Source organism: Rattus norvegicus, chromosome 13 (assembly GCF_021556685.1).
Source record: "Rattus norvegicus strain SHRSP/BbbUtx chromosome 13, alternate assembly SHRSP_T2T, whole genome shotgun sequence".
In the NCBI taxonomy this organism is placed as follows: Eukaryota; Metazoa; Chordata; class Mammalia; order Rodentia; family Muridae; genus Rattus; species Rattus norvegicus.
The window spans coordinates 87,631,401-87,652,930 of NC_141546.1; the positions used below are offsets into that span (position 1 = coordinate 87,631,401).

General features: G+C 48.9%; 1 protein-coding gene and 1 long non-coding RNA gene across 3 annotated transcripts; one reads left to right on the forward strand and one right to left on the reverse strand.

The window, feature by feature from the left end:
• Positions 1–8,135: 8,135 nt before the first annotated feature.
• Positions 8,136–17,963, reverse strand: Slamf8 (SLAM family member 8). Of its 2 annotated transcripts, none has more exon segments than NM_001105973.2 (5): positions 8,136–9,284; positions 10,960–11,070; positions 11,152–11,457; positions 14,748–15,074; positions 17,518–17,963. In NM_001105973.2, coding segments are annotated over 5 exon segments (840 nt in total). In that variant the 5' UTR covers positions 17,552–17,963; the 3' UTR covers positions 8,136–9,222.
• On the forward strand, positions 15,381–19,207 carry LOC148001818 (uncharacterized). Its single transcript, XR_015636193.1, has 3 exons — positions 15,381–15,647; positions 16,259–16,341; positions 17,099–19,207. It is a non-coding gene; the product is annotated as an uncharacterized LOC148001818 (long non-coding RNA).
• The last annotated feature ends 2,323 nt before the right edge of the window (positions 19,208–21,530 follow it).

Sequence of the window (21,530 nt, forward strand, 5' to 3'; positions counted from 1 at the left end):
ATAGCATGTAACTAAACAGGAGCTTTGCAGTATGTGAAGCGCCTCCTTCTGTGTCTGACCTTGTCTGACTATGGCCCTGCCATTACTTAGAAAGGCTTCTCTCAGGAACTCCAGCCAGATGCTCCGTGTAGCACCCCAAATGCTGCAGGAGTCTCTGTGGGTAGCTTGGAGTCACAGGAGGTTGAGGTGCCTCGTGGCTCCTGAGGCCGCTCCAGTACTCCCCGTCATTAAGACTTCAGGTCCCGAATGTTCTTGGTTGCTTTTGAAAATGCAAAGGCAAAATCTGGGCCCGGAGAAAGGATCCTGTGTGTCTGGATGAGTTTGGGCTTAAAGCTCTTTGGGAGATGCTCTTACCTTATAAACCTCAATTCTCAAGTTCACATCCAAGGAACCTGTCAGATCTGCAATGTAAAAACGTGCCCGATTAGAGGCATAGCCCTATGATCCTAGCTGGCTGTAAAATCGGAGCAGAGGAGGGATTTTTCTTCTTTAGGCTGACTTATATTTAAATTATTAGGTCGAATTCTATGAAATCATCTGTACTTCTTGTATCTATGGTAATCTTCACATGATCCAATCCAATATATTTTTCATCCCCCTCATATTTTTTTTGGTGAGATCCTGTCCCCTGATAATTAAGGATGAATGAATTCTTGACTTTAACCTACAATTTGCTCAGGCTCTCGATATTACCAGTTTTGGTGAATGACACCTCCATCTGCCTATCATGCCTCTCAGGGCAGATACCTCTGTGGTGTCCTCGGCCTTTCTTCAACCAAGGACACAATGCCCTGTCTATTCAGGTCCTGGGTGGTTGTTGGACATCCTTGTTTTCCCACCACCGCCTGACTCCATCCTAGGCAGACGTCACTTTCTTCCAGGACTGCTGCGATCACTTAGTCTTCATGTCTTCAATCCATTCTTCACACAGGTCTTTTAAAAACGCATCAGATCATGTCGTTTCCTTCTTCAAAGCTCTTCACCACTACCCTCCTTCTGTGTTTACAATTAAAGTTGAAATCTTCCTGTGTCTTACCAGACCCTGCCTGGCCTGGTTCCTTCCCAGGCCTCTCATTACCCACGGGCCACAGGGATCTTACTTTGGAGTCTAAAGTTTAGACAGTCACACACATCAAAACCTTTCCAGAAAGCGTTCTGTACTTGCTGACTTCTGAGTTTTCAGACCCTACCCACTCTGTTTTACTAATTTCTCTCTTTCTGCTGCTTGTGGCTTAAACATCCCTTCCTTAGAGAGACATTTTACACATTGCTTTCCTTTCGCTCCCTCGTTTTTTTCCTTACTCATTGCTCTCAGTTATTTTCTTCTGAGGAAGCTTAGTACCTCTTTAATGACGCATTTGCGCTTATTCCCTTGTTCGGGTCTCTCTCTGCCTTGCAGACTGCTTCCTGAGGGCAGCGAGGGGCAGAGGCAGGCTTGTCTCCTTGGCAGCCATCTCCCCAGTGTTTCTTGCTTGTAGTAGGCACTCCTTAAAGGCACGCTGAGAGGATGACTTTTGAGGATAGACAGAGTGGTTGACTGGAGCCGTTGTGCCAACTTCAAATTCGTACCCTTCTGTTGTGTATCTTCAGGGGCTCTAGACAAAGCTGCCGGATTGCCTTTAGTTATGAAGAGTGACTAAGAATTATGGCAGGAAGAAAGGTGGAGGGATGGCTACTCTTAACGTTTGTAACTATAAATCATCGTAGAAGGGGGAGCAGAGTGATCGGAAGAGCCAGAGGTGGTGGAGTGTCTACAGCAGATAGTGGACAAGACAGCGCCATTGCACATGCGCTCACAGTGGCTGTGTGTGCACGCAGTCTCTGCACTGACCAAGGAAGGGCTCATTAAGTCCCATTCCTGGCTGACAAGCTATTGACAGTTGCCGGCTGGGAGGAGATGCGGTCTCAGTGTATTTATGCTCCAGTAGATGGTCCTATCCCCACCCCACCCCCCGCCATCCTCCCTCACACACACAGAGGCAGCCCTGAGCACAGCCAGTGGAGTTTGAACAAGAGCAGCAGATGAACTTGAGAGGAAACAGTGGCAGTGGCAGGGAGGGTGTGGGAGGGTCGGAAGGGTAGGGCAATGTGGATGAGTTCAATCAAAACGTGTTACATGCATGTGCAAAAATCCTCAATAAAACATTTTGTTACTTGAAATTGTTAGATGTTTTCTTTCAAAATGACCTGGGAGGCCACATTTGGACTGAGCAACTTTGGGGTTTCATATTAAAGCATGGTAGTTAAAAAAACAAGACAGAACAAAACTTGTTTCTTGTCCTGGGCCGGGGGGTTGGCCCTTTATTTTCTTACCTGTAGCTACACCTTCTAGTGAGAAAGAAGACCTTGCACACAAAGATGTGGAACTATGTTCTCCGCCACCCCCAGGCTAACTGCAGACTTAGGGGCATATATATGGTGTCTCCCCCATCATTTACCTAGAAAGAAGTCTCAGAGTTCTTATTTGGTCAGGGACTTACGGGATCTTGGATTCAAAGAGTATTGAAGGTCCAGAGGGAGGATGAACTCCCCACAGTGTCCCTTTGTCTCTTTACTGAGATGGAGGTGAGACAGGGAAGGCCATCGGTAGCACAGGTCAGAGCAGCAGCCATCTTGAAGAAGCGAGGGTGACATTATTTCTGAGCATACCTAGGGGTAACTGCTTGGGAATGAGTTGATGGGTGTTTCAATCCACTGTCCTTTTTGGACACAGTCTCCAGGGAATGAAAGTCTGAGTTTGCTGCTACCTGGACTCAGCTGAAGCTCTGAGTGTTAACTCTGCCTTCTGGTAAAGAATTCTCTGACAGATGTATGCAGTGATGGCCTTCTTCTGTTGAATGGCCAGGTAATAGTCTGTGAGCCTCGGTCTCTACCCCGTACCTCTTATCTTTGCCCCTGTAGTAGCCAGGTCTGTAGCCAGTCCACCTCCTCTCTGACCTTGTCATGCTGAGGTATTGCTGCATGTGGTATTGAAATGTTCTTAAGGCTCAGGAAGAAGTCAAGGCTGAGGGGTGTGTGTGTGTGTGTGTGAGTGTGTGTGTGTGATATGTATGTTGTATGTGTGTTTCATGTGTGTGTTGTGTGTATGCTATAGGTGTGTTGCATGTGTTTTCTGTGTATGTTTGTATATATGTTGTGTATGTGATGTATGTGCTTGTGTGTGATGGGTTTATGTTGTGTTGTGTGTGCGTGTGTTGTGTGTATGTGTTATAAGGTGGGACTGTTAGGGATTTTCTGGGTATTAGGCTGTATGGTAACTTCTTACAGGAGGATCCCACAATATTTCTGAGGAGGGAGAAAGAGGGCCAGATGGCCAGTGGATCATGGGTGGGAGGATTGGGGAGTGGGAGCTGATGTGTTCCTGGGTCTGACAGGCAGGACAATGGTAAGTACCTACTTCTGAACTCCTGCAGTTAACGCTGGCTGGCAGCAGCCGGTGAGTAGACCAACCAGTGCAGGTAGCAAGCAGCAGGTGGGTGCAGCCCACCTCACTTTCTCTCCAGTTAGGTAGAATTTCGTTGACTTTACCTGACCATGGTGATCCCTGAGTAACCTCAACAAGGAAGTGCAACAGCTGTGTGGTGGGGCTTAAAGACAAGACAGAGTATGACAGGCAATGTCCTGGTCCAAGGATTCCAGGTCACATGATCACCCCTGCCCCCCTAGTGTGGCTTTGGCCCCAGCACCCCTCTCCCTTTTCTGCCCTCCTTGGAGGGGAAGCCAAAGGTCACCCATCAGCCTGTAATGTCTCCCCATTCTGGGAGCACAGCTGAACAGAACTTCTTGCTTTAGGAAGATCTGCCCAGGGAATCACCATGCTCTCCAGTCTTCTATGCCAGCTATTTCTAGGCAAAACCTCTGCCCAATTGCCCCTACCCCCACGTGGGGACTGGACTGGCCCTCAGTGGGGACAGAGAGGTCTCACAGATCAGAAGATAGCTTTGAACTCACTTGTGGGGCTGTGTGGCTGTCACTGCTACTGCTGTTGACGAAGGGATCAGAAGCCCTTTGAGGGCAGGGCTGTGACATGTTTTAGCAACTGATGGATCTCTCTGCAGCAGGTGTTCAGAAAAGCTCACCGAACGAGCAGATGGATGCATTTCCTGTTTGTTAAACTAATTATTACTTCTGACAAGATGTCATAAACCAATCTTCCGCTGTCCCAGAAGGAAAGTCCTTGGCTGCAACATCACTGATTTTGAATTTTTTTAGTGAGCAACTGGGGAAGAGAACGTATAAGAGAATAACTCCACGGAAACTCCAAGTGTAGTCAACACTTTTCTTTGGGTTTGGGGTGGGAAAATCTCTGAGCAACCCAAAACTTTAAGATAAACTCTATATTTGCTTTAGTTAAGGACAAAGAGGTTTGTTTCTGTGTTTTTTTGCTGCTGCTGCTTTTGCTTTTCCATAGAAGCTTGACTAATGCCAGCATTTCTCTTTTATTCTTAGACATTCTAAGAAACACGACAGTTTCAGTGACCGTGCGTTATTCACTTGTTTGTATGATTGCTGGTTTGTGTTTCTTGGTAATGGTGTAACTACGTCCATCGCTCTCCCCTCTGCAGTGCACATATTTCCCCCAAGCAACGGGCTGAGAGAAATGGCAGAGGAAGGGAAGCTCCATAAATCTTCCTCCACAAAGCTTGCCTGCTTTCCCACTCCGTAGCCGACCCCTTCCACTGGCCCCTGCCATCTCATTGTTTAGTCACCCATTCTTGCCCTAATTTGTAACGAATTCTCACTGTCGGAGGATGCTATAGATTTTTCCGCCAGAATAGCAAATAGTTCTCCAGAAAACAGTTTGATTGGAACAGTTGGTGCGGGTAATGTCAACATTGCATCTAGACTAGTTGGGAAAGTGTGTTAACGTGTATTAGTCGGGCCTGACATGGCCCTGGAAGTGTGTGTGTGTGTGTGTGTGTGTGTGTATGTGTATGTGTGTGTGTGTATGTGCGCGTGTGCATACATGGACACACACACACACACACACACACACACACACACACACACACACACACCCCTAAAGCATTTGTCACTCCTGGAGCAGCAGCTTCCTAGTGTGATCAATCTCTACTCTTGCTTGGTCTTGCTCTGAGACAGTTTCTCACATCTGCTGAGTCAGCTCGTTTCATAACCGTTTCGTCATCGGTTACAAAGTTCTTTCCTGGTGATGTAGTATAGTGTGAGGGGCTGAACTGACTTAGAAAATCCAGAACTAATATGGACTTCACGTTGACTAATTATGTCTCCTTGGACTAATTATGTCCGCTTTCTACCTAACAAGTTGAACGGAGTAACCCCAAAGCTGCCTCCCAGCTATGATAGCATGTTATTCACACAGGTCAGTATCGGTGTCTTGGTAACATGCTCTGTTGGCCCTGGTTACACACTCTGGGCCTCTGCTAAAGCCCTTCAAATATTTGTAGAGCTGCGTCCATCTGAGGTTTGTTTTTCAGGCTCAGCACCACCAGTTTTCTTGCTTCTCATGCCATAAAGGCTTCCAGGCTCCTCACCCTTTTGTCCATTCTCTTCTGGGTGCACGAAGTTTACTGTTTCCCCCTCAAAGTATAGCTCCTAGAATGGGAGGTAGCCGTGCAGTAGGAGAGCCCCGCTATCCACTCATATGCTCAACGAGACACTCCTGGCCATTGACTGTCATCAACACATAGCTCAAAGGAGAGACAGACACAGAAACTTTCACAGACCTGGGGAGGTTTTATTCTGGAATTTTGCAGGCTCCTCTTGCAGGCAGCATGCAGAATGGAAACAGGGAGCCCATGGATGAAGTCTTGAGAGGGCTGGTTGTCTCCCTGAGAGATCAGTACGTAACCAAGAGCTAAGAGCAGGCACTACATCATAAATGTGGAAGAAAGGCTTACCAGAGACGTCATCGATAATTGTGCCAGCCTCCCCTCCCCCAAGCATTGAGTATTTATAGCCATAAAGGAAATGGAACTCTCTCCAAACAGATTCCTGTTTTATGCTATCTCCCAGTCTCTCATATTAGTTTTGAGATACAGGGTCTCACTCTGTAGCCCAGTTTGGCTTGGTACTCCCTAGGTAACCGAGGCTGGATTTGAAGACACAGAGGTTCTCCAGCTTCAGACTCTTGAGTGCTAAGATTAAAGGTGTGAACCCTGTGCTCAGCTGTATTCTGTCATGTGACCTCTTGGTTCTAGCTAATCTTGCATTTATCCTTCCTAGAAAGGAAAATGGTGTTACTGAAGACAACAGGAGAGTGAGGAAGAGAAAGGGCAGTCTGGAAAGGTTTCTGGTCTGCTCATGTGCATACTGAAAAATCCTCCCCCACAAAGAGACTGACACGTTGGCTCTCTAGGGCCCCCTCTGCTATCCCAACTCGGAGGAGAGGAAGCTCTTCCTCTGTAGACCATGAGGTCCTACTCTGTTTGGATCCAGCCATATGGTCTCTGTTGACTGTGAACTGTGCTCCTATTTAAGAGCTCTGCAAGCTCTGGTCTGTGCTGATGGAGCACTCTGTGCCTGTGCATTAGTCCTCCCCAACAAATGAGTCCTCCCCAACACATCAGTTCCTAGCCTTTTACTCATCCTTCTCCCTCCCTCCCTTCTCCCTCTATCCTTCCTTCCTTCCTCCCTCCTTCCCTCTCTCTCTCTCTCTCTCTCTCTCTCTCTCTCTCTCTCTCTCTCTCTCTGTGGTTCCAGGGCTTGAACCCAGAGCCTCGTGCAGGCCAGGAAACACTCTCCTACTCTCCCACTGAGCTATTTCCCCCAGCACATCTTTTCTCGTCTTGTTTTGAGACAAGTTTGTAAGCCAGCCAGGCAAACCTTGAACTTCTTCCTCCTACCTCCCAAGCCTCCCAAGGAGCTGGGTTTCTAAGCTGTACCACAGAGCTAGGCTGCCCGGCCTTTTAAACAGAACCTGTCAGCATCTAGCATGGACTTATCGGCTTATTTATATGCCATCAAACATGGACTCCAGGTAGGCAAAGGCTTTGCTTCATCCGAAACCAATTCTTCAGTGCCTCAAGGAGTTCCCAGTATATGCTCTGCCCTCAGTTTATTCCTGGGATGGTGTAACTTCTAAAGTGTCTTTCCCAATGCCTCTTAGAATAAGATTGGTCTCCCAGATGTACTCTGTGTTTTCCAGAGGAAGGGTAATAAGTCTACTCGTTGACAAGTGAGTCACTGGGATGTTTGTTTGAGTAGCACGGGGCCTGTTCCAAGAGGCCTTGGTACAACCTACTGCCAAACCACTGCCTATAAGAGTTACCTCATGAAGAGGAGAACTGTGCTCTGACCTGAGGTGAGGCTGTGGAGAAAGAGGGAGGGATGAAATGACAAGGAGCATTTCATCACTCTAGAATCACCATGGCCCATCACTAGATTCTTTTCATACTGACTCTAGGAACAGACTGGTTTTTCCATAATTTGGTGAGAAAATGCCTACAGGTGGCAGGGGAGGGTGGACTGGGCATGTGCATGCTGCAGGAGGATGTTGGAAAGGGGACAGATGAAAAGTGAGTATAGGAGAGAATGAGAATTATATAAAGTCAGATACCTCTGAGAAAAGCCAGCAAGGGGAGTTCTGGGTAAGCAGAGAGGAGGTGTGTAATGTGAACACACAGCCAGTGGATTCCACTTGTCCCAGGTGAAGTGACTGTCCGTCTTGGCATTCAGGAGAGAGGAAAAGTACCAGGGCAGGTTGACCTCTTGGGTGGAGAGACTAAGCCACCTAGGAACCATATTCAAAACGACTTCTGCTTCTTCAATGTTTCCTTTCTCTCTAATAAAGGTCTGGGTGGGGCCCCAGCATAAAACCCATTACATTAGGATCGGAATAAGCGTGAACCTTTGTAGGTACTACTCCCCAGGGATATGTTTAATTCATTAAATGTTTTGTTTTTATCTAAATGTAGCAATAAACAGCCTAGATGCTTTCAGGACAGAATCATTCAGCGGGAGGACACATCTTTCAAAATGGCCATAGCTATATCCTCTATGGTATATGTCAAAGTGACCTTTGATGATCCCGTGGTAGAGACTTCTTTGTCTTTCCCCTTGAAGTTAGGTGGATCGTCTATGCTTGCATCTGGAAATAAATATGGCAGGTTCTAAAATGTCTCCATACTCTTCCCCTATACACTTTTTCTCCTGTGTAGCTTTTAAAAAAGATTTATTTATTTTATGTATATGAGTACACTATAGATCTCTTCACACACACCAGAAGAGAACATTGGATCCCATTACAGATGGTTGTGAGCCACCATGTGGTTGCTGGGAATTGAACTCAGGACCTCCGGAAGAATGGTCAATGCTCTTAACCGCTGAGCCATCTCTCCAGCCCCCCTTGCATAGCTTTTTATGGCTCTTCATTCTCCCAGTTTTAGGAAGACAGACTTATCCTGAACTTAGCTGTTTCTCTTGACATTGTGGAAGAATTTCCTGCTGGCTGGGTCAAACTCTCTGTATTTTTTTCTTTGCTTTTCTTTCTTTTTTTCTGGCAACCATGTAGAATATATGGAAAGAGTTTGAAACACCACCCCGGATATGCAGGAGACACCAGAATTAATGGCAATTATGATGTCTATTAATGTGGTGCTACTAGAAAAATGGCTTCCATCCCAACATGGCGCAATAGCTATCCCTCGTCATCTGTAACCTCAACTTACCTTTGAGGGTCCTTGAACTCAGATGACCTTAAAGTCCTTCAGGCCAGAAAGAGAAAGCCCTGCCCTCCATCTTTCCCTGTTCTATGACTTTTCTTATGACAACATCTTGAACATAAGGACCTCAGACTCTGGGGGTGGGGGTGCAGTTGGCCGAGATGAGCTCCATCTTATGTTCATTCAAACTTCTGATCTCTCTTTGAGCCCAGGACCTGGAGGCAATCTCTTGGTGGCAGTTGGGTAAGATGGACCTTATGTACAGTGGTAGAAGAATGGATGCCTTGGATAATCAATGTCTCTGTAGATCCTAGAGAAAGTTCGGTGTTTTTAAGGACGCGTCCTATTAGTCCACCTTGCCCAGAGAGCGTCCAGCACGTGCAGACTGAATGGAGGAGGGAGGAAGTTTAGGCTAGGGCCATGTTCCAGGATGGTGGTTTTCTTGGCTGTCCAGCAGAGGCAGACAGACTTGTGGAAGTTAGGAGGATCCTGGAGGTGTCCAGACGTGGAGCATCATGTGGCTGGGCAGGCATCTCATCATGGTCCAAGCACCAGTGTATGCTGTCTTTCATGACATCCTCTATGCGACGGCACTCTCTGTCTCTGGAAGCGCTCTGTCAGTGCAGGCATCCTTCCTCTTCCCTGCTGAGGAGATCAGAGAGTTACCCCTCCAGTGTTTGGAGTTGGCACACCTGGCCTGGCCTCAATCCTCTGAAAGCTAAATGTCCTGAACCCAATCACCCCTTCTTATATCCTAAAACCCTGGAAGAGGAGAAGCTTGCTAAGAATAGGACCTTCTTAATGCACGCTATCTACATCCATGCCATCAGTTAGTGCCATAGTATGCCTTGTTAAAGGACAAGAAGTCATGCGGCACATCAGGGCAAGCCTCTGGACACATTTTGTAGAGCTTTTACATTATCCTAGGTGGCCCGAGCTGTTCTTTTATGGGCCTTTAAAATGTTAGGGTAAGTAAAAGGAGCCCATCAGGAAGAACCTCAGAGTGGGATTCCATTCATGTGAAGTGTCCAGAACAGACAAAGAAGGTAGATACGTGGTTTCCGAGGGCTGGGGAAGCACCGGAGGGTGGAGGAATGTTGACTAAGTGGTTATGGTATTCTTTTGGTGGGAAAAGCGATAGAAATGTTCTAAAGTTGGTTGTGGGTTGGAGGTTAAGCTCCGGATTAACTTAAAGCCATTAAATTGCACGCCTTAACTAGGTGAATTGTACAACGTATGATTTACATCTCAATAAAAATGGTTTTTAAAAGCTGTTCTTTTCTAGGCTTCTACCTTCTTACCACTATTTTGAGGGGAGCAAAGGGTCTAGGAAAGACTCACTTCCTAGCAGACAGGACCCCTAAATGGGGTACACTTTCAGCTGTCCACCCACACCTTTCCTGTCCCTTGAGAAGACTATACAAGTACCTGTCACTCTTGGACCCAGTGCCTAATCACAGAACAAGTTTGTGTTGAGGATACAAATAACATAGTAAAACCAGCAAGCTCAGCTGGAAATAACCATGAAGCCCATGTCATCTGAGATGCTCCTTCAGGGACAAGGTATGGGGGCATCTGGGAAGATGTGGGGCTAATCTGTGTGTAGAGCCTAGAACTTAATTCGACAAGATTTTCCTCACCATTCTTCTGTGGAAGTAGGTGTTATCAGCCATTGGCCAGGGCTGGGTGTGGGTGGGGCTTCTCTTGAGAGTTTCCTTCTCAAGAGTTGTTGGCAAGAAATGAGTAGGGTTCATGTATACCTTTCCTCAATAACTGTTCACCAAGGCCGTTCCTGATCCAGGAGCCATTGATGCTCAAGAACCTGTTAGGTGTGTCCCATGGGGACCCAGCCTTTGCCTTTGGAAGGCTCCGAGGTCAGCAGGAGCAAAGAGGTAATTAGTCCTTGGGATGGAGTGATCGAAGGCGATTAAAGGAAGGATATTACTCAGACTGAAGGTAGGGATGTAGATGGGGAGTCAGGGAAGACTTCCTGGAACCCACTTACCTTGAAGGCTCAGCAAGAGAGGGCCGAATAGGGGGGTAAAGTCACAGAAAGTGTGGTCTAGGTAGAGAGAATATAACGTGCACAGGCTTGGGGGGGTGTATGGGAGGGAGCAAGTCATTTGAAGAATTGTGGAAGAAGATTCAAGTTGTTCAGTCTGGTTGGAGACCGAAGTGTAAGGCGAGGGCTGAGGCATGAAACAGGAGATTCAAAGGGGCAGGCAGGCCAGTGGATCTAGGTGGGAGCAGCCCAGCTCCTTCCCGGCATTCATCTCCAGCATTCCAAAACCCCTCTTCTGACTCATAAGACTCCTACCTGAGCACAGGCCATGGTGCCATGCCCCAAAGAGACCAGCCAGAATCAGGAACAGTGTAATTGGCATTACAACCAGGAGCACGTCCTTGTAGGAGGCCTTCCCAGAGGAGGCTGCAACATGGAAGGTAGAGTCAGGGACAGGCCCGATGCACCACGATCCCTCAAAACATTGCCTACTGGTCCTTGGCATACCTGCCTCATGATGGCAGCTCTCCCAGGGGGTGACTGTGGTCATATCCCAGCTGACAGGGTTGGAGGCAATGCAGGTAAAGGCCACATCCTTGTCCCCCAGTCCCAGTGAAACACTTAACACCTGTCCATTTGAGAAAAGGCTGTGCAGTTCCCCATTAAAGTCCATTGTCCCCTCCCGTCGCCAGCTGTAGGTTATGTCGCTGATGTTGGGGGCCCAGCAGGACAAGAAGACCTGACAGGTATTGAGAGGTTGAGCCTCCTCTGTTGCAGCCGTGAACACTTGAACCTCAGGCTTGGGTACTGCATCTGTGGGAGATTAGCAGAGGGGAGCGGGTTAAAAGGCTGCTGGGGAAGGTCCACAGCTCAGTCTGGGTTCTATGCATGGTTAGATGGCTCTCTTACTCTTTAATCTCACTTCTCTCCTCTCTGCTGATTCTTTAGCTTGGTATCCAGAGCCTTTTATGAAATGGTCCATGTCAACCTCTTCAGTTATGCTCTCTGCTGGTTTTCCTTGCCTAGTCCCTTGGTTTGCAGTTCCCCCAAACATGAGGTGCTGCTTCATGCCTCCAATGTCTCTGTGTGGCTCATCTGTGCTCATAAGTGCTCTCTGAATTCTCTCTTGGAGAAAAGGTCTCAGTCTGTACTCTGGGTTGTCCTTGTACTCAGAATCCTCCTGCTTCTACTTGCAGAATGCTGCAATCTCAGGGGCGTGTCACCCCACCTTTTCCTTCTTGCCTCCTATGCATCCTTTAAGAACCGCCACCTCCCGCTGTCCCTGACTCTGTTGCCTGCCTGTGGATCCTGTTTCTCTAACTGGGCGGCCTTGTCTGGCCTCAGTGGGAGAGGATGTGCCCAGTCCTGCAGTGACTTGAAGTGTCAGAGTAGATTGGTGCCCAGGGGAGGGGGCTCCTCCATCTCAGAGGGGAAGGGAAGGGGATCTGGGGGAAGAGCTATGAGAGAGAGAGAGAGAGAGAGAGAGAGAGAGAGAGAGAGAGAGAGAGTCTCGTGGACTGGGAGGAGAGGAAGGGCTGCGTTCAGGATGTAAAATGGATAAATGAACAAACGAATAAATGAAAAACAGACACCAGACACCCCTTGGGCAGATTGCTTTATGCCTTGACTGTGACACTTTTCCTGACAGTTCAGGTGTGACTCAGAACTCTCTAGGCGCCCTGTTCCTGTCTTTTTCTTGTAGCACTTCTTTCACAGTGTGCCAGTCACTCAACAAGAGATGACAAGTATTTATTAGTTCAGGTAAGAGCACACGTTCCTGCACTTTGGGAGCCTACGGTTTGGTGAAGGACACAGACACACACAGACAGGATGATGAATAAAAAAAAATAATCATAAGGGCATAAAATGCTGTGAATGAAGAGCCTGGAGGGAGGGGCTCTGTCTTGTTATTGTCATACCTTAGCTCTCTAGTGCTGGCAAGTTGGTGCTTGATACCTGGGCTGCTGAACAAATTAGAGTCCTGGCATCCTAGTCTGTGGCTTCTCATTCCTATATAGATTGATGAGTAAATCCCCGGGTCTCTAGCAATGAGGCCAGTGGGAGAGCATTTCAGTGCCAACGGGAGGGCCGAGAGCCTCTGACAGCATTCCAAAGTCAAGCCGAGTAAAGCCTCATTAACGCCAGCTCAATCTGGTGGGATTTGTGATATGAAAAAAAAAAGAAATGATTTGCTGGGCATACTAATAGTATAAACAGAGATTACAGGGGGGATATTTACGCCATTTAAGAGGACAAGCTGCCTCCAAACACGATCAGGCGCGGTGGAAACACCCATCGACATTTCTGGTAACCGATCCGCTAATTCAAATCATTCTTCTCTATTGTCAAAGCGGAGCTCCTAAGGACGGCTGCTTGGCAGCTTCCTGCAATTAGTTCTAATCACGCTATGTATTTGGAAGCAATAAAACAGCGATTTCCTTAAAATCTGTAATTCAGATACTGAGAACAAGGCAGTTTAGGGCTTAGCGGTGTGGGTGCTGCACGCATCACCACGCTCGATGTCCTCGTTTCACACGTGCAGCAGCTGAGACTGGAGTAGGGAGAGGCCCCAGGGCCTGTGTGGCTGTGGAGGTTGTTCACCGTGCAAGGGCACGGAGACAGCGGGCTGAACCGTGCTCAAATCCAGCCAGCATCCTGATTGCTAAGACGTACTACAACTCGCTTCAGGCCTTCATGCCTCTGGAAGCTCAACCTATGACTGCATCAGCATCCTGAATGGCTCACCCAGGGGCTGGTATCGTAGCCACCGTAGCCGTCTCTGGGGCTTTGAGAATCCTTCCCTTTGCTTGTAGCCTCTGTCTCTCCTGCTTTCTTGTTCTAGCTGCTATCCCCACTTTCCGTTCTTAAATTTGGACTCTCTGCAACCTCCCACATGTTTGAGTTTTTTACTAAAATACTGGTGTGGGGCTATACACGGTTGCATTGTGTCTCATGCTGTTAGGTGGATGATATGAATGGGAGTTCAGAGGCCTGGGATAGAAGAAATGGAGGAGGGGGGAGGAGGGGGAAGAGGGAGGAGGGAGAAGAGGGGGAAGGAGAAGGGGAAGAAGGAGAAGGGGGAGAGGGAGGAGGGAGGAGGGAAAGAGGGAGGGGGAGGGAGGAGGGGAAGGAGGAGGGGGAGGGAGGAGGAGGGGGAGGAGGGAGGAAGAGGAGGGGGAGGGAAGGAGGGGGAGCAAGCACATATCCCATCCTTATTTAATCCAGCCCCTTCAGCTGCAGAAATGTATGCAGCTGCACAAGTGATGCTGGTTTTTAGTGGAGCAAAGCCGGCCCCATGGACCCTAAGAAATTAAAATAGTGACTATTTTCAGCTCTCAGTGTAGCTCAGGTTAACTTTGAACCTGAAGCAATCCTCCTGCCTCAGACTCCCAAGTGCTGGAATTACAGGCCATGTGTCAACCATACTCAGCTGAAAGATCTTTCCAGAACAATCAGGCTGTGGGAATTCTCGATCTCTGGTAGAAATTTTCTCAGTGTGTACAAGGCCTTGGCCTGGAATCTTTAGCACTGACTTTTTAGAACAGCAGATGTACAGGGCAAAAATTCTATAATTAATCATAGTTTAGGTTGAATTTAACTTGTAAATAAAAACTAATTTTGTCACATGCCGCATTTTTACCCCCTCTTTTCCCTTTTGGTGGCAAATACAAAACAGAATCACTTGTAATCTATGACGGTGCCTTATCTCAAATCGACAGGCCGTGCTGTCTGTAGCACACCGTGCTTTATCCTTATGGGCGCTGTGCGTGGTGCTTATTATAAGCCTCACTGTACAACTGGGGCAAAGGTGAAGGTCGGCTAAGCACATTTACCAGCCTGCTGAGCCAAGGAGAGCATGAATGGGGTACAGATGAGGTTGGTGTGCTGTGAGGCCAGCTGCTTTGAGAGGTGCTCACCTAGGAAGTGTGTGGGGAGCTTTTTTTAGATGTGACTTCTGGGGAGCAGCTGTTCCCTGACTTAGCAACGTGGTCAAAGACCAGGTCTTTCTGGAACCTTGTCCTCCCCAGCCCCCATGGCTCCAGATGCTTGCCTGGTAGTTTTCAGGAGGAGAGAGTCAGGGAACCGGTGTTGGGCACACTTACCGTACACCTTGAGATGCAGGGTCTGGGTCCAGGTTTGACCTCCTGTATCCACCATCAGCACAGAGAAATTGCCACTGTCTCCAGTTCTCAGGGGCCCAAGCTCCAGGCTGAGGTTGTCATAGAGCTGGACTCGGCCCAGGAAACGAGAGTGGTACAGAGTCTCCAAGGAACCCCGGAAAAAGGTGGCCAGGAGCTCCTCTGATGGCCAGAGAGATCGCCAGATAGCCTCACGCACTTGGAAGCCCGGAGGACACTCAGCCACCAGCAGCCCGGAGTCCCCTACCTTGCTTAGCACTTGGACACTGATAACCACAATGGGAAGGAGGCCTGTAGGAACAACAACAACAACATCAACAACAATAACAACAACATCAACAGAAACCCTGGTGAATCTGCCTGTGTAGGCGTCTTGTCCTACTCCTGGCAAACGACTGAGTGGCTCAGAATTGGGGCCCTTCACCCACAGTAGCTGCACTGAGCTGAGGGTGTAGTTGAGTGCTCCCATGGATGGGAGAAAAAACAGGAAGAGAATCTGACTTCCGCTCATGGGGAAACCAGACCTCAAGCCAGCCACTGAAACAAATTAAGTATCACGTGAGGTGAGGAAAAGTGGATCAACAGTAGGTTAATAGGGGTCCTCACCCAGCCTGGAGCTGCCTCAGAGAAGAAGCATCCTAAAGGAGGAGTAGGAATCCGCTGGACCAAGCAGTGGCCACTAGGATGCGGATGGAGAAGTGCTACAGGCCCAGGGAACAGCGTGGGGTGGGGTGGGGGTATAAGAAGAGGGGAGCATGGGGAAATGAAAGTGAGGAAAAGGAGGAAAGACACCAAGAGTTGCTGGGACCTCACTGTACCATGAAGGAACACTGGATTCTGAGCTTTTTAATCCTTTGAACAACGGTGCGTGCGTGCGTGCGTGTGTGTGTGTGTGTGTGTGTGTGTGTGTGTGTGTGTGTGTTTGTGCGAGCGCGCGCGCGTGTGTGCGTTCGCACGTAGGTTTTGAGTGAGAATGTGACAGGATGAAATGCCCTCATGGCTAAGATGGTCACAGCAGGAGGCAGGGAGAACACACTGGTGGAGGCGGGAAAAGCCGAGTCTGTTTTTTTTTTTTTTTTTTTTTTTGTGTTTTGTTTTTATCAATGCAAGATAAAGGTGGTGGAAACTTGAACAAAGGAGTGGACCCACCGGTAATGGGGAGACAGAGAGATTGATACTGCAATTAGCAAACCCTGGTGTTAGATTTATTAGGTTTGAGGTGAAGGGGAGGACTCAGAGGGTGCCCCCAGATTCTTTGGGACCCATTGCATATCGTTATTTGTGATCTCGAACAGGGAAAGAGACAGACAGGAGGTGAGATAGCAAGGTGCAGACTTCTTTTTGAGGACTGTTTTGAAGACAATCCTGCCCTCTTGACTCCACTTCTGACTTATTCCTGTGTGCTTATTCTGGAAGCATCATCATCAACTCTAGCTTTCCCCATCACTCACTGCAATCTTTCTGTTTTCCCACAGTGATCAGAGATCGGCACGCCTGTCCTAGTAGTAGTGTCTGTTTCTGAATCAGGATCTCCCACCAACGCCATGAACTCTTTCAGGTCAAAAGCAAATGTCTTTAAACTTGTGGTTCTTCCCTTCCCCCCTAAGTTTAATATCAGCCTGTAGGAGCTCAGTAATTGCACCAAATTTGCTGAGGGCTGACCCAGAGCCTGGGACCGAAGGAGGCGTCAGGATTCAGGGCAGAATAAAGGCTGATACATAATGTATCCGAGTGCTGGAAGCTGGGATCGGGAGACCTGTTCTAGATGGCCACTCTGCCGGTAACAACTCTAGTCCTCATCTACATCCTTAACCTGTCCAGGCTCAGCCATCTCTATCCTGAAGGACAGAGATTCAGTGTTAGCACTGGATGCCCCCTGAGACTGAGTTTCTGTCATATCCTGGCTCTACCACAAATCAGCTGTGCGACCTTCAGCATCTCGAGAGCCTTCCTCCTTTAAGTAAGACAAGGAGCTGTATCAGTCCTACTGTATCATTCCCGGTGACCAGTAAGAACCCCTTTAAAAACGACTTAAGGTCTGAGAATGTAGCAAGTTCTTCTTTGGTCCTCAAGAGCCCCTGAAGTATACAACGGTGTCTTGGCGGGGGTAGGATGGGGTGGGGTGGGTGGGGTGTCATGTTGGCTATTTGTTGATCAAAGAGGGGATCTCAGCCACTAGAGTGATGGAAGGGAGTCGCCTAGTGTTTGGGGACTCCAACACCAGCTTGCTGTCCGCCATCCTCAAGCCCACAAGGACTCCATTTAACCTGCTGTCACCTCACTTCTTCCTTCCTTGTCCATCTCTCCTTGTACAGGATACAGGGAGGGACCTTAGAATTTCTACAGGCTTCCAGAACACTCCTCAGACCATAGGAACCCTCCTCTGCTTTATCCTCCTCTCTTTTCCCTGGACTATGGAATCCCCACGTGTCAGTAGTGCCAGATCCCCATCGCCCCAGCACCCAACTTTATTTCTCAAGACTGCCATCCTTTCAAGCTGCTCTGGGTCCCGGAATGGGTGGTGTGTCCTGGATACAGATGCCGCTGTGCTACCACCCTACTTCGCCCAAGATGCCGCTTTAGGTTGCCCCAGAGCTTACGCCACTCCTCGCTTCTCCTTCGCTCCTTGGTTCTCACTTGGTTTTGAGAGGTAAGCTGCCTAGCAGTCGGATGAGAGCAGCTGGTGAGGGGCTTTCAGTTCCCTGAGGACAGGCTGTCCATCTGCCCCACTTACCTTGGAAGAGAAGAAGACTCCAGAGGGACCACATGGCCGATGTCCTCCTTTGGAAGACTCCCTCAACAAACCAGGATATCCATCCTAGGCCAAAGGAGTGCTCGGAAGGAGCTGTGGTCCTGCCGGAAAGTCCCGTGTTCAGAAGGAGGAATCTTTACTCAAAACACGATGTCTTGAAAGCGAAAGCATCCGGGTAAAGTGGAAGTTGGCTGCAGGCCCAGCTAGGCCTAGCTGGGCTTTCAGCAGCAGATTCTTGTAAATCAGCCTCCTTTCTGTGTCCATGGCTGGCCAGAGCGTGGTGACAATCACACCCACACAGCCCATGCGCTTCTTACACATGGTCACCGGGTCTCTGCATCCAACCCTGCCCGTGGATGTGTCTAAACACCATCATTGCCACAGAGAAGCCCTCTGAGCTGCAATTCTGATCGGGTCACTTCCCCTCTGCTGAAAAACCTTCGAAACTCTCCTGTCGCCCTCTGGATAAAGACTCAATACTGAGCGTAACCCGTGAGGGTTTTCAGCTTCTCCAGACTGGCTGCCCACATCCGCTGTCCTCTCCGGCCATCCCAGCCAGACTACCTCTTTTCAGAACCATCCATTGACATTTGCACGCACTGGGTTGGCTTCCCTAGCAGACGTACCTGACCCAGCTTTGCACCCAGGCTGTCCTTCAAGGCTTGCTGGCTACAACGAGAGCGAGAAACCCTTTGTAACCACGTGCATTTACTCTTCCCTTGTGTTGCTGGTCATAATTTCAAGGTTTCTCTAGCTGTTTAAGAGCGAATTGTATTTGTTTCTGTGCTGGACATGCTTACTGTTTAAGAGATAGCCATTAAGTGAATGAAGGACTACCAGACATGGATAGCCCTTTTGCTTTTATGTAAGGCTGGACCTTTCTCAGAGCTGATCTTCTTGTCACCCTGTTGGAAGTATTAGTGGTGGAAGAATTAAAAGCCAGGGTGATGTTAGGCAGCTTGCTGGGGTCACAGGGGTCACAGAAGTGCAGAGAGCATGGGTTGTCCCCTCCTCACTCTTATTCTCTGCTTTTACATATTAGCTTCTTTTTTCTCCCTCTTTCCCTCAGTACTAGAGAGAGAATGAACGGCTTCTGGAATGTTCTACCGCAGTGTATCCGTATTGGGAGCAGGGAAGTCATTTTTAAGATGCTGCCCTTGAGGAAGATTTCTAAAGGTCCCGAGTGTGGATCATTGTGTGTTGTCCTATACAGTATCTAGCTTGTCAGTCAAATGGGTACCGTGGTAACACTGCATCAGGAATTAGACATATAGGATGGGAGCTGACGAGCAGGAAGGGTTAGGGAGAAAATCCCTGCCTGTGAAAACAGACATGCCAGGAAGTGAAGGTTGCTGGCACATGGGCATGTCTCTCTCTCTCTGTGTGGGGGGCATTCAGCATTCATTGCACCAGGCAATTAGCGATGCTCGAGATCTGTTGGATCTACCTGTGGATTGTTAAGCATGATTTAGATAGTAAGAGAGAAAGGACCCCATAGGTTCTGGTGGGCCTTGAACACAAGGAGGGAGGGAGGGAAGGAGAGAGAGAGGAAGAGAAGGGGGGGTACGTGACAAGTCAGCGGTGGGAAATTACCTAATGGGCTCCAGGAACAAAGAGGACAGCCAGGGAGCCCTTTCCCCCCCCCCATCTTTATTAAATTGTGTATTTCTTATTTACATCTCAATTGTTATTTCCTTTCCCGGCCTCCAGGCCAACATCCCCCTAACCCGTCCCCCTCCCCTTCTTTATGTGTGTTCCCCTCCCCATCCTCCCCCCATTGCCGCCCTCCCCCCAACAATCACGTTCACTGGGGGTTCAGTCTTGGCAGGACCAAGGGCTTCCCCTTCCACTGGTGGGAGCCATCTTTTGAAGTGGGAGTGGAAGGGTAGAAGGGGAGATTGGAGTCTGATTATGCAGGTTGGACGCTGGGGTCAGCTGTTCTTGAGAACCATGGCTTTCATTGTTCAATACCTGAGTTCCCAGGGCTGCTGGCTTAGTGGGTGGACATGGGCCTAGGAATCTCAGTAAGAACTGTTCCAGGTGATGGCCTGCAGGAAACCCTCAAGAAGCACAGCTTGGAGGCGGGGGCTGTTTAGTGTGGAGCAGCCTGGGAGAGAAAGAGGGAGGGAGTCTGAGAAACAGAAGGGCCTGAACTAGCAGGGAAATGTCTAGAGGAGAATAAAATGTCTGCTGAGGAGAAGTCCCAGCGGACTTTGAGAGCTTCTGACTGTAGGATAGAGAAGTCAAGGGAGGGGACGCACATATGGCTCTCTTGTCAGTTCTGTCATCTATTCGTCAAGCATTTATTGAGCATCTATTTAGGTGCCAGGTGCTGGGGACACAAAGATGAAAGGCTTATCCCTTGCCCTTAAGGAGTTCCGAAGTTTAGAGGAGGAGACGAGATGTGTAACCCAATAATTAAACGATCAATGTAGCAAGAACAATGCCAGAAGCGTGCACAGGATGTTGGGAGCCAGAGGACAAAAGCCTGTCCTAGCTTAGGTGGAAGGCCTGGGAGACCTTAGCTGAAGGGTGGGTGCTTGAATGAGCTTTAGAATACAAAACAGATCGGGGTAGAGTACGTTTTGGATCCCAATTTGGCCATGAAGCCATGAGAACGGTAACTTCAGGCTTCTGGGTGCTCACCTGAGGGATGGGATCAATAACCGGATCTCCCTCTCAGTGCTGACAGTGAACACCAGGAATCTGGGTTTACCATGGATCTGGTCCACAGTGAGGCTTAAATGGCAACTATGCCTGCCAGAGACAGGAAAGGGAAGGCTGTGGAGGCGAGGATGTTTGATGTTGAGCAGGACCTTGCTCTGAGTCTCATCCAGATTGGAAGCCCCATCATGGCAAACAGCAGGTCTCTTTCACATCCCGTGTGCTGCCAAAGGCAGACCTTCTATGAGGCGGTGTCCTGGAAGCATCTGTCAGATTGCACGGGGTGATTCTGCAGGGTACAAGATGAGCGTGGCTTGTGGAATGCAAGAGTGTGATAAAGTGGGCCAGATCCACTTTAATTCCTTTGGAGGACACAGTTGACACCAGTGGTCCTCTAACTTCCCTCCTGCAAAGCTGGCAAGGAGAAGCAGGGAGATCGGGTAAGGCTTGGAAGATATCCTACCTCCCCAAAGGGGAAAATTTTCTCCCTGCTGTATGACAGCTGGAGAAAGGCAGACTGAAGGAGGTGCTTCATCCCAGGTGCTGGGAAGGGTTAAGTCCCGAGGCAGGCAGGTTCTCTCTAGAACTGCTAATCACTGGTTCACACCACATTAATTACCCAGCCACAGGGGGGAATGTGCTAGAGTAAATTAGCAGGTGAGTTCAAAGAGGCCACTCCCTGCATTCCTTAATTAAGGAAGCAGCTGGCTGTTAGGGCTGCTACTCCTGTCTCCCCCAGGGCTTTCTGGGAAGCTGGAATCAGGAGGAGTCTATGCATACCGAGACCGAGACTGGAGAAGTAGGTTTATCTGCCCTGTGTTATATAGCCTGGGCCTCACCATTTGCCCACTTCTACCACTGGCTACAGGAAGGGCAAGCAGGTGGCCAAGCCACATGCCTGAACAGAGCCATCAACCCAGAGTACTTGGTGCAGACCTCTAGGCTGGGTGGAAATGGGTGAGGGCTAGCCTGGTTGTGTTTGAGATGCTCCGTCTGCAAGGGCAGCATGGGGCCATGCTGCTTCCACAGGGTGAAACTGGGAGCTGGGAGAATCTGGCAGGGAAAGGGATGAAGTGGCAGTGGCTGTGGAGGAAGAGGCATTCAACATGCTCCTGGGGAACTGAGAGTGAAGGGGAACGACAGGCATTTACTGGGGAATGATGGGGGAAACCTCTAAGTGTAGCTCAGAGAGGAAGTGTACAGCAGGGTCTGAAGAAGACTGTCAGAACGCCACTTCTCAATCAAACTCGAAGGAGGCCATTGTGGACTGAGATCCCGACCAGACCAAAGTAGATTGGCGTTATTCCTAGCAGGCAAGTTTCTAAAAGATA